Here is a 16,862-nt window from a genome sequence, read left to right as displayed (position 1 = left end):
CCCCCCCCCCCCCCCCCCCCCCCGCAGCCCCGCTGGAGCCTGCCTGTGGCTACAGTGCCCTCTGGGCCCCAGGATGTAAAAGTGAGCCTGGCATTTAAGGGTAGGGGGGAGACCAGGGCCTCTCCAGACAGCTTGGTAGGGATGGTGCCAGGGCCCTAGCTTTCCTGCACCTGTGTATACCCTGCCCCAGTCCAAAGGAGAGCTCTTTGTGTGGACCCTTGGCTATCCCTGCCGGACTTTGGGTCCCACTTTAGGGGAGGTGGGTTCACACTGTCCCCTGATGGTTCCCCCTGAGCTTCTCTATGGCTGGGGAGGGGTCGGCTGGGCAGGCCCCAGTGAGGCTTGCATACCTCAGCTGAAGGGTCCATGGGAAACTGTGTGCCTCCAGGCAGGAGTGCGTGGCCACCGAGGAGAACCCCCAGGTGTACTTCTGCTGCTGTGAAGGCAACTTCTGCAACGAGCGCTTCACCCACTTGCCGGAGGCTGGGGGCCCGGAAGGTGAGGGCTGTGGGGGGTGGGGCAGGCTGGGGCCTCTCCTTGGCCCTGGAGCTCTCCTCTCAGCTCCTGAGTTGGGTGGGCAGTGGCTGCAGGGCTCTCTGGTCTGGCCCCTGAGGTGTGTGGGTGGGCGGGCTGTGTGACACAGGGCTCCGTGTGTCCCCCAGTCACGTACGAGCCACCCCCGACAGCCCCCACCCTGCTCACGGTGCTGGCCTACTCGCTGCTGCCCATTGGGGGCCTCTCCCTCATCGTCCTGCTGGCCTTCTGGATGTACCGGCATCGCAAGCCTCCCTACGGCCATGTGGACATCCACGAGGTGAGACAGGGCTGGCGGAGGGCAGGGGTAGAGGTGGGGTGGCCCGGCCAGACCCTCTTAAGCCCTCCATCTCCTCCAGGACCCTGGACCTCCACCTCCGTCCCCTCTGGTGGGCCTGAAGCCTCTGCAGCTGCTGGAGATCAAGGCTCGGGGGCGCTTTGGCTGTGTCTGGAAGGCGCAGCTCATGAATGACTTTGTCGCTGTCAAGATCTTCCCACTCCAGGTGAGTGAGTGAGGGGCTTCCAGGTCATCCACCCCTGCTGTCCAGCTTGAGCTGTCCCACCCCAGGGCATTCTGGGCTGAGGCAGGTGGGATGAGAGAGAGGCGGGCCCCACTGGAATTTTCTTGTAGGGCTGGGGTAGGACTTTGCAAAACCTTGGTCCACTCTGGTTTTCAAGTGTTTGTTTTTGACATCAGGTTCTGCTTAGAGGCCTTGGACACCAGGCCTGGCTCTGCATCTCATTTGGTGTGTGACACAGAGCCACTCACTCTCCTCCCTGGGCCTCAGTGGCCTTGTTTGTAAATCCGGTGCTAGCGCTGCATGATTTCCGGGATCACTGTTGGCCTGTACTCCAGGGCCCAGCTCAGTCCTGGTCATCTGCCTGCCTCCCTTACAGAGCCGAGGCTGGCTGAAGGGGGTGGGTGGGGGCGTGGCTGGCGCTTCTGCCTCAGGGTGGTGTGGCGGCAGTGGGGTTTAAGCCGCATCCCTGCCTTAGGACAAACAGTCATGGCAGAGTGAACGGGAGATCTTCAGCACCCCCGGCATGAAGCATGAGAACCTGCTGCAGTTCATTGCCGCTGAGAAGCGAGGCTCCAACCTTGAGGTGGAGCTCTGGCTCATTACGGCCTTCCATGACAAGGTGAGTCATGCTTATGAACAGGGGCTCCTGAGATGAGGTGGCCTTCCACCGTAGGATGACCCTTCCTAAGTGTGGATGTGAGTATCTGTAAGAACTCCTGACTCTGGGATACATTCTTATGAATAAGTGCAATGACTTCATGATTAACACCCTCTGACACCCCCCGCCCTGCGACCCCTCCTGGCCTCACATACCTTCCATGTCAGTCCCAGTCCCCCAGGAGGGGAGTCTGCCATTGGTCCACTGAGACAGTCCTCCCAGGGCCAGGCTGGGTCCTGTCCTTTCCTGTACCCAGAGCCTGTGCCCAACTTCTGTGCTGTCTCCTGTAGGGCTCCCTCACGGATTACCTCAAGGGGAACATCATCACGTGGAATGAATTGTGTCACGTGGCAGAGACAATGTCAAGAGGCCTCTCGTACCTTCATGAGGATGTGCCCTGGTGCCGTGGCGAGGGCCACAAGCCGTCTATTGCCCACAGGTACCTGGCTTAGCAGTTGCCCTCCCTGCGCTTGGTGTGGAGCTGCAGAGGGGGTTGGAGGGTGAGAGCAGGGCCTGGGGTTGGGGGTGGGGAGCCTCCGATTCATAAAGATGCTTAGCTGCTCTGTGGTGGGCCCACCTGGCCCTTCCCCTGCCTTCCACCTGTGTGTCCTGGGCCTGATGTGGCCTCGAAAGCTGGTTTTCTCATGCCCTCTGGTGGCCACATGAGGAAGTGCTGACTCCCATTACTTTGGAGGGTTGGTTCAGCAGTTCTCAAACGTTTTGGTTAGACTCTCTTTACATTCTTTTTTTTTTTTTTTTCTTTTTCTTTTTAGAGAGAGTGTGTGTACCCGTGCTCAGTGGTGGGGGGAAGGGCAGAGGGAGAGGGAGAGAGAGAATCTGAAGCAGGCTCCATGCCCAGCGTGGCTCCATCTCACCACCCTGAGATCATGCCCTGCATGGAAGTCAAGTCAGATGCTTAACCGACTGAGCCACCCAGGCGCCCCAGGATCTCTTTACATTAAGAATTTCTGTGTACATGGGTTATATCTACTGATATATGCTGTATCAGAGTACATATCCGTTAAGTGTCAGAGTGTCAGAGTGATGACATCACATGTATATGTAGCCTCTGGAAAACTCTTCTCCTGAGAATGAATTTACAAAAAGACAAATAATGGATTCTGAATGAAAAAAATTCTGGTCTTGCAGTTCCCCTGAAACAGTGTCAGGGACTCTTTAGGGTTCTGGGGCTACCCCTTGAGACCACCATATTAACTGGTCATGGTAGTCCTCACTAAATGCAGGCACTACTCTGAACACTTAGAGACACTAGGCCAGATCAGTCTTGTCACCTGAAGGGAGAGGTCTGTGAGACACTCGTCATCGGTGAGATAGGGGGTGTTTTCCCAGCCCCATCATACAGAGCAAGGAACAGTGCGGAGAGGTTGAGTAGGTTGTCATCAGACTTGGTTTAGTGTGGTTCTGTGCCTACGAGGGAGGGGAATGAGCCTTGGATTCCAGGAGTCAAAGCTCAAGGGCCCCTCATGGTAATAACATAATGACATTTAAGGTTGACAATGTGAAATTGCAATTTTTGTAGGCCAAAAATGTTGATTCTTCCATATGGTTCAGCCTAATAGTAGTGCACAGTGAGTGTGCTGGGGTGGCCCTAAGCATGTGTGCTTACTACTCCCTGAGCTTTATCCTTACAACAAGACTGACACAGGTGCTGGGGAGACTGAGGACCAAACGTACCCCTGCTAGCATGAGGTGGAGCTGAATGCACATACCGGCACCCTGCTCTACCCTGGCAAGCCCCTTGGGCTTGCACAGAAACCTGGGCGAGTTCATTCAACTTGTCACTCCCATCCCGGGCCATGTACATTTTCCCCCAGAAGCCTTCATCCCAGGCCCATAGGCCTGACCTCGCCCCCTCTGAGAATGCAGAGGCTGGCCTTTGATACTGTGGGGACTGGAATGGGGTCTGCCCAGCTATTGTGGTAGGTGTTGCTTTGACAGCTGTGGCAGAAGTGCATTGAGGGATTCTCACATCGAGGCGGGTGAGGGGTAGAAGGGTGTCCTAAAGCTGCCTGCCTGTGCAGCCTCATAGAACTCCACCCTGGTACAGGCCCTGCTCCCCAGATAGGGTGGGATGGCCTGGTCTAGGGTCTATTGGGGCTGGAAGGCACAGGCTCCAGTATCTTGGGGGTCAAGGTGGGAAGCCAGGAGTCAGGAGCACAGTATTCACCTTCATCTCAGTCCACCTGTCTCCCCAGGGACTTCAAAAGCAAGAATGTATTGCTCAAGAGTGACCTCACAGCTGTGCTGGCTGACTTTGGTCTGGCTGTTCGGTTTGAGCCAGGGAAACCTCCGGGGGACACTCATGGGCAGGTAATGAGCCTCAGGGGTACAGGAAGGGGGCTGGCACAGGGGTGGACACTGCCCTTCTGGTGCCCGGCTGGCAAGACACAGGGAGCAAGGGTCACTGTGAGCTCAGAGCTGTCGGGGAACTCCAGGAGCAACACTCGTCTTCCCAGTGGGGCACCCAAGCCTGGAGGGCAGCACGACCTCAAAGGCCAGTTAGTCAGACCCAGCTGCCCCGCTGGGGTCGGTGCTCATCCTTGTAGCCTCCATCTCTTTCTCTTTGAGCAGAACTGTTAAGCAATGTAAAATAGAAGGAACTGTACTAAGAATCCAAACCAAAAACCTAGAAAACGTACCTAAAAGTTAAGCCTGAGGAAATTCTCCTAGAACAATTGCTCTCAGTATTTTTAGGTATTCTTCAGCCCCTCTGTTTTTGATCTTAGTCTCAGGAAAACAGCCACACCATGTGGGTGGCCCCTCGTGCTGCTGAGGTTTAGAGTAAAGAGGCAGCCGTTCTGTGTTAGAGTACTGTTGTCTCGAGTGCGTGATATTTACAGTTATCCCTCAGCTGTCATACGTGCACCATGACCTCTTGTGAGCTCCCCACGAACATGGTGAATCAAGGGTTGTCCCTGGCGGTGTCCTCTATGCCGCCATCCTGGCCCTGTCTGGTGCCCTCGGGTGGTGGCTCTCGTGTGCCGCGGTGAGTCGCTTTGTGCGTGGCTGTTGATGGGACTCCCTCCCCTGTCCTCGTGTAGGTGGGTACGCGGCGGTACATGGCCCCTGAGGTGCTTGAGGGAGCCATCAACTTCCAGAGAGATGCCTTCCTGCGCATCGACATGTACGCCATGGGGCTGGTGCTGTGGGAGCTTGTGTCCCGCTGCAAGGCTGCGGATGGTGAGTGGGGCGTCCAGGGGGTGGGATGAGGAGCCACGAGCCCTTGGGGTGACCCTGCTGGGCTCTCTCATCACCCCCAGGCCCTGTGGATGAGTACATGCTGCCCTTTGAGGAAGAGATCGGCCAGCACCCATCCCTGGAGGAGCTACAAGAGGTGGTCGTGCACAAGAAGATGCGGCCCGCCATTAAGGATCACTGGCTGAAGCACCCGGTGAGGGGCCTGGGTGGCAGGGGACTATGCAGGGCAGCAGAGGGACGGAGAGAGAGGACGCCTCAGGCAGCAGGACCGTCTCCTCCTCCCCTGTGGGGCCAGAGGCCACTTAGTGCACTGTCTCCCTTCCACCAGGAAAGTGGGGAGGTTCCAGGCTCGGCGGGGAGGTGGCTCCGGGTTTGGGCCCAGAGTGATGGGGCCTGACAGTCCGTTTCATCGGGGTCCATGTGGCCTCCATGTGGACCATTTGTGGAGGGGAGCCACTGACCCTGGGCCTGACACGTCTGGGTTCGAATCCTGGATCTGCCCATCAGTAGCTGTGTGGCTTCTGGCAAATTGCTTTATTCCTCTGAGCCTTTGTCTCCTCAGGATAGTAATAGATTTAACTGGTTATTGTACATTGTTTGGCAGGACACCTATCCATAAATGCTTACTATGGATTAGCTCTGATTAAATATTCTCTGTTCTCTGCCTTCGTTATCTTTCTGGGCATGGACTGAGCCATGTGGCATCTTGTCTCCTCCAGGCTGGGGATATTGTACAAAAGACCCCTGCCATCTGAACTGTTTTCCTGTCTTGGAAAGACACTTGCCTTCAGCTCCATTGAGCCCCTCCCCCTGCGCACCTCCTGGTCCTTTCAGAAACAGGACAGCCTTGAGGTCACTGGAGGCTAGCAGTCTACCGTATATAGCATCAGGGGCCAAGTGCAGTTGCAGTACTGCTCCCTGGAACCCGGGGCTGCAGATGGAAAAAACTGAGACATGGGGACATATAGGCTGTGCCAGAGTCTGTACCTTCGCCTCAGACTTTCTCAGTCTTCCAGGGCAGACATGCTGGGGTTGCCGGGCCAGTTCCCTGATGTGGAGCCCATGGTGCAGACAGATCTTGGGGTGGTTTGGTGCCGAGCAGACTGGAGAGCCCCTGGATGTGGGCATTTGCCTTTCCTTGGCTCCACTGTGTGTGTGCCAGCAGAGGGTGTCACGCCACGTGTCCCGGACTCTTGGGAGGGGCCCCAGGGCTTGTGGGGAGTAGGGTGGGATGAAGCCCTCCTCCGGTCCCCACTGTAACTGAGGCTGCACTGTGGGCCCCTACATGATTTGGGATTCACGTAAGATTTTGTTTGAATATCACCGCCCCAAGGCAAGCAGCTGGGTCTGCCCCAGGAGGGGCCTGGGTTCCCGACCCCGTCCCTTCCTATGTTGAGGCTGTGGAGGGAGTCCAATGGGCTCAGGATGGTAGCTGCTGGGAGGGAAGGCATCCTGATTTCTGCAGTGTCCCCTGGGCCCCTGCTAGTTGACCTGCTGCTAGGGTTGGGACCAGTGGGCTCTCTGGCTGATCCTTAGGAGCATCCTCAAGTTTACCTGTCCCCCATGCTTGTCTTCACTGAGGGGCACTGACAAGGCTGTCCTTTCCCTCTCCTCACCGACGTGCAGGGCCTGGCCCAGCTCTGCGTGACCATTGAGGAGTGCTGGGACCATGATGCAGAGGCTCGCCTGTCTGCGGGCTGCGTGGAGGAGCGGGTGTCCCTAATCCGGAGGTCAGTCAACGGCACTACCTCGGACTGTCTTGTCTCCCTGGTGACCTCTGTCACCAATGTGGACCTGCCGCCTAAGGAGTCGAGCATCTAAGCCCAGGAATGAGTGGATCTGAAGAGGAAAGGAAAAAAAGTTGTGTTTTGTTTTGGAAATCCCATAACACCAACAAACACATAAAATGCAGCTGCTATTTTACCTTGACTTTTTATTATTATTATAATTATTATAATTATTATTATTAATATTATTTTTTGGATTGGATCAGTTTTTACCAGCACATTGCTCTACTGTATCGCAAACAGCGGACACGTCAGCAGGCGTTGAGGTGCTGAGCTGTGAATGCAGAACCAGCGCCATGCTGAAGAGCCTCAGCCACCTCCTGTCCTTTGGGGTTCATTTTTCCCGCTTTCTCTTTGTTTGTTGTCTCAGAATCTGTGACACAAAGAAACCCATCTCCTGTCTTAGGAAACTTAATGCTGCAAACTCTACCTAGAGGAAACTTTGAAGACTGTTACATAAGAACACACCTTCCTCAGAGGAGGAATTTCCCCCTGCCCTCGTCCCCTTCCTGCCCCCCCCCCCCGCCTTTATTGTTTTTCTCCCTTTTTAGACAGTGAGTTTAAGAAACAGCAGATGTGTCTTTCACGGATTAACGGGTGTTGTCCTGACCGAGGAAAAACAGGGATGAGAATGAGGATGGTTTGGACCGGAGTTGGAAGGGGAGGACAGAGCTGGGATGGGGTTTGGAACAGAGCTACACTGGACTCGGGCACATTCGGAGCAACATCCTTTGCTAGGAGGCTACTTCTCAGGTAACCAGGATTCGAGGGGAAGGACCGTGTGGAGGCTGAGCATTAACGGCCAGAGCGGGGTTTGGAGAAAGTCTGAAAGCAGGTGTGGCTCTGACCCATCTGTTGGCCCTGACCAGTTTTTTTCCCACTGACTTGGGCTTGGGCGTTGGACAAAACGTTTTCTCTGCCCTCATTTTAAGGTTAGGTAGGGGTAGAAATCATCATGTTTTAGTGACTGTATTCCTCATAAGACAATGCTGTAAATATCTTAATGGAGGAAAAAGTTAAAACACGTTGCTTCCTCCTGGTGCAGTTCAGGGAAATGCCCACGGGGCGCCCTGCACAGCCAGGGCAAGAGGATTCCCTGGGTGGGCTGCCACGGCCTGCCTCTGAAGACCCGAGTCCTGCAGGGCTGGCTCTGCCTTGTGTGGTGACATCGCTGTCCCTTTATGTGGCTCATGCACACGGCTTTCTCCAGACCCCTCAAAGAGGTGCATATTCTAAAAACCGTTTGTCTATTATGCCATAACCTTGCTCTAGTCAGTGAATGTTCCTAATGCTGCTGTTTCAACATTTGAATTTTTTTAATTTATGAAACATGCGAATTTTTTTAAAAATGAAACACACATCCACATATACACACATGCTTTGCAATGTGGCTTCCGAGGTTTAAATTTTGAAAAGTAAAAGAATTAAAACTTCACGACCACAGACCACCTCAAACCAGAAATACCTCAGAATTTTCTACTTGTGTAAGTTTTATTATATATTTTATTAGTTGTGTTGTCTCGTAGTAAGTATATTTTAATGTAAGTTGGCTTTTATGACAAGAAAATTTAAAAGAAATAGAGAAAAAGAAAAAAAGTTTTGAGTCTTCTAGGGAGTGCTACCATTTTTGTTTGAGAACGCCCCCTTGTAAATAATTGTCAACTGTAGATTGGCTGTCTGGGCCGTCTGGGCATTCATCACTCTTGTTTGTGAAGGCGTTTCCCTCTGGTTTCTCGAGACTTTTATTTAAAAAGTGGATCTCTTTCATCTTGAGGGTAGGTGAGTTGGTGAGCGATGGGGAGAGGTTGACCTGGGTGAGAACGGGAGAGGGGCGCCTCCTCTTGACTTAACGTGGAGGTTCAGATCTTTCCCTCAACCTGACTGGTCAGTGTTCAGAATGACAGGTAACCCCACTTTAACTTGGTCAGACTGTGGCCCTTAGACGTGCTTGAGGTCATTTTCCTCGAGCCGCAGCGACCGTGGAGGAGGCCGGTAGCGGCTGTGTGAGTCCACCTGGTGACTCGGTGACGCGGGGCAGTCTGGGACAGAGGGGCGTGTCCGGAGTGGCACGCTCGCCCCGTGCCCTGGAGTCAGTCGGAGCGCGCATGCTCCGCGCTCGTGCGCCCTGCGCGTCTGGGGCCTGCCGCTTGGCTGTGTCCCTTCCTCTCCGTCCTTGGGCACAGGGTGCTGTGGGAGGTGAGTGTGTGTCCCTCGCAGAGCTCAGTTTTTGCTTCGTGGGTCAAGCTGTGAGCTGGCCAAGGTGGTTACAGGGACAGGGTTTTTGTTGTTGTTGTTGTTTTTGGGGTAAGCTGTGTTGTCTTTTTTTTTTTTTTTTTTTTTTAACTATTTTGTGCTGTGGTATTTTTCTTCCCTCAGAATAATTTTTAACAGCAAAACAGGCCTTACAGCAGTTGCTTTTCTTTTCCACTTCTTTCTTTAAAAAGCTTTAAAATATTTATTGAAAAGTGCCATATCTAATTTCTTTAGCTTTCACCTCAGGCAGTGCATCTCTTTTTCCAGCATCTGCTTTGCACCCTCAGCAACAAATAAACCACTAACACATGTAGCTGATTCGCCACAAGAATGATCAGATCTCTTATCCTGCCCAGTGTGGAACACTAAACCCCTGCCTCTCCATTTGGTTTTAGATTTCCTCTGGGTGAGTTTTCTTTCAGCTTGATGCTTGTCAGAACACGTTTTTGGCCTGGCTGTGGAGGGTTGAGCTGTGGCTTTGGTGTGGGACCTGCTGGTCAGCTCGCAGTACCGACAGGATGGGCCTTCCCGTTGGCCTACATGCCTTTTATCTGGGTGGGCTCCCTCTTTGCTGACCCTGTGCTCAGCTGCTTTCGGGCCTTGGCGCCAGAATGAAGTGTCTGGAGATGGTTCCTGTGTGGTGTGGCTGGGGAGAGGGGAGTCTGGGAGCGTCAGCTCTTTGGGCTTCAGGCTGCTTTTCCCTCATGCTGTGGTGTAAAATGCACCCATCAGGCAGTATCCCTGACTGCTGCTGATGACAGAAGAGGGTGGGTGATCCTTTTCCAGGGCACGCCCCTGGGGGTCTGGGCGGGTCTTTTGCCTCAGATAAAGTGTCTGTGCTGTCATGTACTCTTCGGGGAGAAAACCATTTAGAGCTCTGGTTTATGTTTATTGGGTTATAGGGCCTCTGCCTGTGTTCTTTTCCACAAAGATTTCATGTAGTGTCTACTTCCGGAGGGCTCAGAGAACTACCCCCCCCCACCCCCCCAAGCACCTGGGGAAGGCTGCTGGGAGTCTGGCATCATTTTGCCTGCCTGTGGGAGAGGCTGCCCCACCTAGGGTGAGCGGGTGGCCAAGTCAGGGGAGGGAAGGAGCCAAGGATCCTTGCTCCTTCCTTTCTAGTGTTCTTCCATCCACACAGGCTCCTGGCTGTGGGGTGGGGCTTTGGGAGAGAATGTTTTCCGTTTGAAAACGTCCATGATCACTGGGAAGACATCCCAAGCCAGAGAAATACAGGAATGAACGAGGAGGAGGAAATGAGTGGGGACAGGGGCCACTGTGTCACACAGTCCCGCAAAGAATTCTTAATGATGGGCCAGGGGAGGCCCTGGACATAGTCCTTAGGGGCTGGCATCAGCCAGGTTTTCTCCTGGGACCATTGGTCCCTCCCAGGAGTCCTTTGAGTGAGTTACTCAGGGTGAGGGCCGTAGGTAGAGTGTTCTTAGGAGGGAGACCTGGCTGTGAAGGGAAGTGGTGAGTATTTTTGGCCCATCATCGGCCTTCACTGTTGAACATGGCTGGCTTGTCCTTCATTGTTCAGCATGGCTGTGTAGGTATAGGTGCCCAGAGGGATCAGGGCTACCTGGGGAGGGGTTCCCCATGTGTGCCAGCATCTTCTGACTCAGAATTCCTCCTGTCTGGACTTGGGTATGTGTGCAGAACAAGAGAGATCTTGTTCAGCTTTGAACATCTTCAAGTGGCTTGAAGCCCCTACTCACATATTCTCAGCCCAGTTCAGAATCTCTCCTCTCCAGGCCGCTGAGCTAGTTCTTCACTGCTCCTAGGGGCCAGGCCAGTCTTCTTGTCATGGCTTGTCATGTCATGCTTTAGAAAGCAAAGCAGGTGACCCAGCACTTTTCTGCTGTCACCTTTCTCTCCAGTTGCCATGTTCTTGCTCCCTGCTACCCTGACACTCTGAGTGCTTGAGCTATGTGTGTGGTGTTTCTTTGGTGGCAAGCCCAGCTGCCCATGTGTGTGTATGTGTCTGTTTGTGGCTCAGAAAGCCTGTCACGTGGCCCGATGCTCTGAGCCATGAGGGTAGGGAGGCGGCTGTTCTACCTGGAGTGGGAGAACTGGGTGGCCCTCTTGCAAATGGAATTTTGCTTTTTTTAGGATGCAGTGTAAAGTTCCTAGCACATACTGGTAATACAAGGATTTGGTGGTTTTTAGCAATACAGTAAGCAGACGTATGTAAGTGTTTAGACTTGGTACTAGAAGTCGAACAGCCAAGTGTTATTCCTGAGAACTTGGCTCACTGAGTGAGTGTCTGAATTGGAAAGCATTTCCTTGTAGCTAACTCAGTTTGTCAGTCCCAGCTATTTCAGTAGCCTGTTGCGTTCTTAATGGCTCATCTTTGGAGAGATAGCCAGGCTTGGTTCACATTTCAGGGGCTCTCTAGATCACACCTTTCTAAGAAGCACAGTGAATTGACTCATCTACCTTCCCCACCTCCCATCCCGGGTGAGCAGCCAGAAAGGAAAGAGGGCAAGGTAGCTTTTTCTCCTCATTTGGGTGCCATGAATTCCTTAGTTAATGGCTGTTCATAAAAGCTGAACTGATAAATTAGTCAGTAGCTAATAGGTGTTCAACCTAGTAATGACGAGTTTAAGTCTTGATCAACAGTAATGTTTTAGGTAAAGAAACAGGCCCAGTAATTCAGTTGATGACCTGTTTATCTTCTCAGTCTAGATTTAATGAATTCAGGGTTATATGCATAGTTGTTTAAGTAAGATTCCTGGTAGTTGATTTGTAACCAGCAATCCACCTATGAATGTATCCCAAACCTTTAGAAGGCTTGGAAAAGTTTTTTAAAATAATGATTTAGTTTTGTAGCAAAAAGAAATTGAAGTTTAAAATGCCCCCCTTGGAAATTAATTCAGTTGACTCAGCTACGTTTTAAAAACAGTGGGTCCAAGAGACCCATTAACTCATCAAATAAAAGTCCAAATTATCCAGAGGGATATTTTGAATATTTCTATTTTATACTTATTTGGGGTCCATTGTAAACTTTGGGCTTGGACAAGATTTTGAATTTAAACAGTTTGTCACTATTTAAATTTTACCAAGCTTTTACATTTTTGTGACTGTATCTTCCAGGTGTGAATGAAGCAGGACTTTTGATTGTGGTACTCCATGTATCCCTGTAGTGCCAAAACCAGTGATACTTTATTTGCTCCTATGGCAGCTTGTAGAGATAATACAAATGGTTTTCCCTCATGAAATAAAATGCATAGTCTGTAAATGCCAGTGTGTGGTGATGGGCCCTGTGCTGCCCTTTCTCTCCGGGAGTATCTTTGGGCTGTCTGGGGCCTACGCAGTTCTGAGAACCATTGCATGCCAACCACAGGACCCTAGAGAAGCATACGCTCGGGCACATGTGTGTATGCAATGGATTATTCAAACGTGGGCTCTCTGGACATCTGTGGGAAAGTGTTACATTTATTTGCAAAGTTTACATTTTTGAGCTCACAGTTACGAAAAATATGACCCATTATTAGCGAATGCTTTTTAGGCAGGTGAGGATGGGTTTATTTTGTTTTGTTTTGTTGTTTTTAACAAACGGATGTGTTCTGTCTTGAGTCCTGGGGATTTCTGCTGTTGGTTGGGCATGGGATCATTCTGTTTCTCCCAATCACGTTTGCATCGGAATGTTGTTAGGTAGCATTGTAAATAAAAGAATAGGTTCTATAATAGAGATATGACACTTGAAATTTTACTTTAAAAAATCTATAGCTCTACATATATATTTAGTTATATCACCTGACAGATTCTTCTGCACAGTGTGGAGATTGTTTTATACCACAGATTATTTTTATAAAGTCTAGTGAGTTTGAATGAGAATGATTTTGTAATCAGAGTAATGAGCTTTACCTTTCAGGATAAACGTACACTGGAGTGTGAGTGGTGTGGAGCTCTTACCTAGTGCTCATATGGATTCTCTTGATACACTGGCAGATTGGAGGTCCTTTATGGGTCTCATTTGGCCAAAACTCCACTTCTGGCTGTGTGGGACAGTGATGCTCCGGCTCAGCTCCCTGCAGATTGGAAGGCGAGGGGCTGGGGAGCGGCAAGAAGAGCCTGTGGTGTGTTTTACATTTGTGCTTCCTCCTGAGATTTCTTCTGAACAAAGGGTTCTGAAGTTAGAAATGAGTTTGTGAGTTCCTGCCACAGGGTGTAGTCATATTAGGGTGTTTTGAGGAACAGAACTCATATGGGAGTGCATATTGGGGCGGGTTGGGACAATTAAGATTCAGGCTATAAACATTTGAAATGAGAGTTTGGTGATTTGAAGAATCCACAAAACTGAATTATCTAGGACCAAATTTTCCAGTTTTCAGGACAGAAAGGAGGGTGGTGTGTGGACACAGCGATCAAGTGAAATGGTGAGCTGCTGGGCACATTGTGTCTTCTCTGGTCGGGGCCTCTTGGATGTGAGAGTGCTTGGGGCAGCTCCCTGCTTTCATCTAGCGAGTCACAACCGGGAGCCCTCTGAAGAAGCTCAGAGCCCCATACCAGAGGGCATCTTCCAGCTGTCACATGGCCCTTCCTGCTCTTCCTGCAAAGGTCAGCATGACTGCCAGGGGATGGGAGGCGGTCTTCATGTTAGCCTTTTTATTTTGGGGTAGAGAGTGAATGGTTACTTGGGTGAGCCTTTTGGATGGGGATACAGGGAAGGTGAATAATGGAGCTCATTCTTTGTATCGTCATTGTCAGTCCTGAGGCCCAGCTGAAGGCCTGTCCCTCAGACCCAGGCTGCAGCGCTCAGAAGTACACTGGTTGGGACAGTTTTGTCAGGAGAATTCCTGATGTGTCATTTTATACCAGCTGTGCTTTTTATTCAGTCTGGTTCAGAGTGAAGTTTTATACTTTACCCCTTTTATACTTGGAGTAAGTTTAGTTTCAGCAGGTCCAGTAGCAGTCCGGGAACTAACCTGTCGTTCCTTTCCCTGCTCCCCGTGAAAGAACGTTTCTCTGTTCTCCAGCCACGTGTCTTAGAATGTAATTCTGTTGTGCCTTTGTTTTTGTCACCTGCCTCCCCCCAAAAGCAACTGCTGTAAGCTTTTTTCTACTTGTCTTTTCTAGCCCGAAACCCCACCTTTTTCCTTTTTCCCAGCTGTAATTTCTGGATGCAGTTCTGTGCTCCAGGTATTTGAAGAACCAGTTACCTCAGACCTCATGTTGAACCGTGTCACCATCTGGGTCCTCTCGATACTGCAGGCTTGTAACATACACACGCAGGAACCCTGCCAAGTATGGGCACTTATTTGTTTTAAAGTTAAACTCTTCCCAAGGACTGAGAAAGGGGCTTCTGGCAAGCTCCTCACTGCACTGTGGTGGGATGGGTCTAGAGTGTCATCTGAATGGTGCTTCCTGGGTTCCTCTTTGAATTCTGCCATTTTCAGTATTCTTGTGTCTGAATAGGCAAAGTGATTCAATTGGCTGGTCTTGCACACAGATTAGTTCCAAAGATGAGCTCTTTGTAATACATTTCCAGTCATTAAAACTCAAACGTAGAACATTCCTTTAAATGGCAGGATTAAAAAACCCACCATCCACCACTGTGCATTTTGGGAAGATGTCTGTAGCATATGTTGCTGTGAAATTAGGCCTTGCGGGATATGGCTGTTTGTCATTTTGATGTATTTTAAATAAATATATATATATATTTTTAAAGAGCCTTTTTTACCAGTTCAAAAAGTTTGATTAACCAGCAGTCACCACATTTGAATTTTTGTCTCTGGGGCATAGATGGCAGACCAAGATTAAAAGTGGTAACTCAGCCATATGAGCATGGGCTGCCTGCCTGGGCTGTCCTGCTGACTGTGGGATGCCAAGGTCAGTGTGTTCCCAGTGGGTTCTGATCAGCCCTCGAAGTGTTTGCTCTCTGCCCTGTTCAGTGGACTGTTGACTTCAGTCCCTGCAAGTGCTTTAGCCCAAGTGGGGTTTTCTCAGAGCACTGCCACAAGCTAAGTGTATGTTTAGCCAAATAATTTCTCCATTAAGGGAAAAAAAATGCGCTCATTCAGATGTTACCAGCAACGACAGAGATGAGAGTAGGAAAGATTAGGCAACATTGGGGTTTTGATTTGGAAAGTGTTCAAGTCACTGTCAAAGGCTGTCTGAGAGCCAGTGATCATATAGAGATTCTTAGGAGTCCTCATCTGGAAGTGTTAAAAGACCTCCTGTGAGTTGGAGGGATTGTTAAAATGCCAGCAGCTCCCCCCCCCCCATTTTTTTCTAGAATTCTGTAAAAATGCAAAGAAAATTGAGTGGTACTTAAGAATTGAGGGTGAGGGTTACCGCAGAATAGAAGCATACTTCTAGATTTCAGTTCCATGCCACAAATCCACACAATGCCATTTTTCAACTGTACAAAAGAATCTGCTTACGAATTTGACATGATCTTAGTGGTAGCATCAAAAGGCCGAATTTTTCACCTGTTAATATTTTTCCACATTTGTCCTTGAATCTGAGTAACTTTACAGTACTGTAAATTTAACTTACATTGAGTTTGATGTCAATTCTTGTAAAAAGAGCTTCTGCATGTAACACACACACAGTTAACACAGCAGAATATAAAATTTGCAGGACCAATTTTGGAACCAACAGAAAATGTCACCTCTCATTTACCATCTTTATGTATCAGTTTTACCAGCTACTTCTAAATTTGTACATTATGTGTAAGGAAAAGAAGGAAACCCCCTAAGGCTTGTCTAACTTAGTGGAGAATGTGTGTGTCGGGTTTAGGATGGATAGCGAAGTCTTACTGAGCTGTGTTATCTAACTTGTATATAACAATTGTAATTAAAAGTCTGGATTCACCTGTTTCTTGCGGTTTAAAACAATGAGTAATTACAAACTCTGGAAATGTGACTAGTATATGACTTAAGGTGTAGAAGTGGGGAAGCTCTTCAAGTGCTAAAAATAAAGACTTCTAGTTTTTGGCTCAAATTCAGTAAGTACTGTTTGTATACCAGGATATGTGAGATGTAAATGTAATAGGTCACTTTTCACCCTTGTAGCTATAAAATAAAAATTTTGTAGAACAGAAATAGCTTGTACTACTGAATTAACAAAAGTTATACTAAAGTATCATGTTTAAAAAATACACACACACACACACACACACACACATATACAGAGTTAATGCTGTTACCCTGTCTGGATTTGAAGTGTGCTGATTTATATATGTGTGTGTGTATATAATACACACACACACATATATAAATTATATACATGCACACATCTAAAATGGCCTAAAGCAGACATCCATGTAATTACAGTTGCAAAATGAAGACATTTTGGAAAGAACATTGTATCATAGTTCATTCATTTGCAGTGGATCTTTGTTCCTTTTTACTGTGGTAATTTTAGAAATGAGTGTCAAGTTTGAAATTAGATCTGCTAAGTTGGGGTTTTGCTGCTTGAACTCTGCACTGGGTCCTCAAATAAACCGATGTGAATGTAGTTTTTTCCCCCTGTGTGAAGAAGCAGCCACACCCCAACAGAATAGGAGGAAAAATCTAGAGCTATTTCAAGTTTTATCTTTTTGTATATGAAAATAAAATAATAATAAAACTACCCTGTTGTCTCTCTTAATCACATGGCAGGGGATTGAGGTTTCTTTTCATGGGAATTAGAAATCAATACAGTGGTGTTCTTGCACTTACAGGGCTGACTCAAACACCCCTGTAAGTTCCTGCTTGGTACACATGCAGTTGTTAATGGTTGAGTGCCTAGTCTGCCATGGTCCTGAGGTACTGGAGCGCAGCACAGGTCCTCATTTCTGCCCTTCAGAAGCTCAGGGCCTAGTTGGAGACACTGGGTTTCTCCTAAATGGACTGTCCTGGAACTTGGGGTAAGTTCCTGCAGGGTAGGGGTATATTTTCC

The 16,862-nt window shown here is 49.5% G+C and overlaps 1 protein-coding gene across 3 annotated transcripts in view; it reads left to right on the top strand.

Annotated features, from left to right (window-relative positions):
* The window catches only part of ACVR2B (activin A receptor type 2B), a 39,983-nt gene extending 23,959 nt beyond the window's left edge, over window positions 1-16,024 (top strand). For 2 of the 3 annotated variants that reach the window (XM_025884185.2, XM_073901904.1), the window contains exons 3-11: window positions 389-498; window positions 663-814; window positions 894-1,037; window positions 1,531-1,674; window positions 2,004-2,152; window positions 3,930-4,044; window positions 4,776-4,914; window positions 4,995-5,125; window positions 6,559-16,024. In XM_025884185.2, coding sequence (XP_025739970.1) covers window positions 389-498; window positions 663-814; window positions 894-1,037; window positions 1,531-1,674; window positions 2,004-2,152; window positions 3,930-4,044; window positions 4,776-4,914; window positions 4,995-5,125; window positions 6,559-6,753 — 1,279 coding nt within the window. In that variant the 3' untranslated portion in view covers window positions 6,754-16,024. The remainder of the gene's footprint in view (window positions 1-388; window positions 499-662; window positions 815-893; window positions 1,038-1,530; window positions 1,675-2,003; window positions 2,153-3,929; window positions 4,045-4,775; window positions 4,915-4,994; window positions 5,126-6,558) is intronic. The other variant, XM_073901908.1, reaches the window with a different exon arrangement.
* Window positions 16,025-16,862: the final 838 nt, after the last annotated feature.

Source organism: Callorhinus ursinus, unplaced genomic scaffold, assembly GCF_003265705.2.
Source record: "Callorhinus ursinus isolate GAN/ISIS: 27379988/994484 unplaced genomic scaffold, GSC_fseal_2.0 scaffold1, whole genome shotgun sequence".
NCBI lineage: Eukaryota > Metazoa > Chordata > Mammalia > Carnivora > Otariidae > Callorhinus > Callorhinus ursinus.
This window is presented reverse-complemented; position numbering and strand designations above follow the sequence as displayed.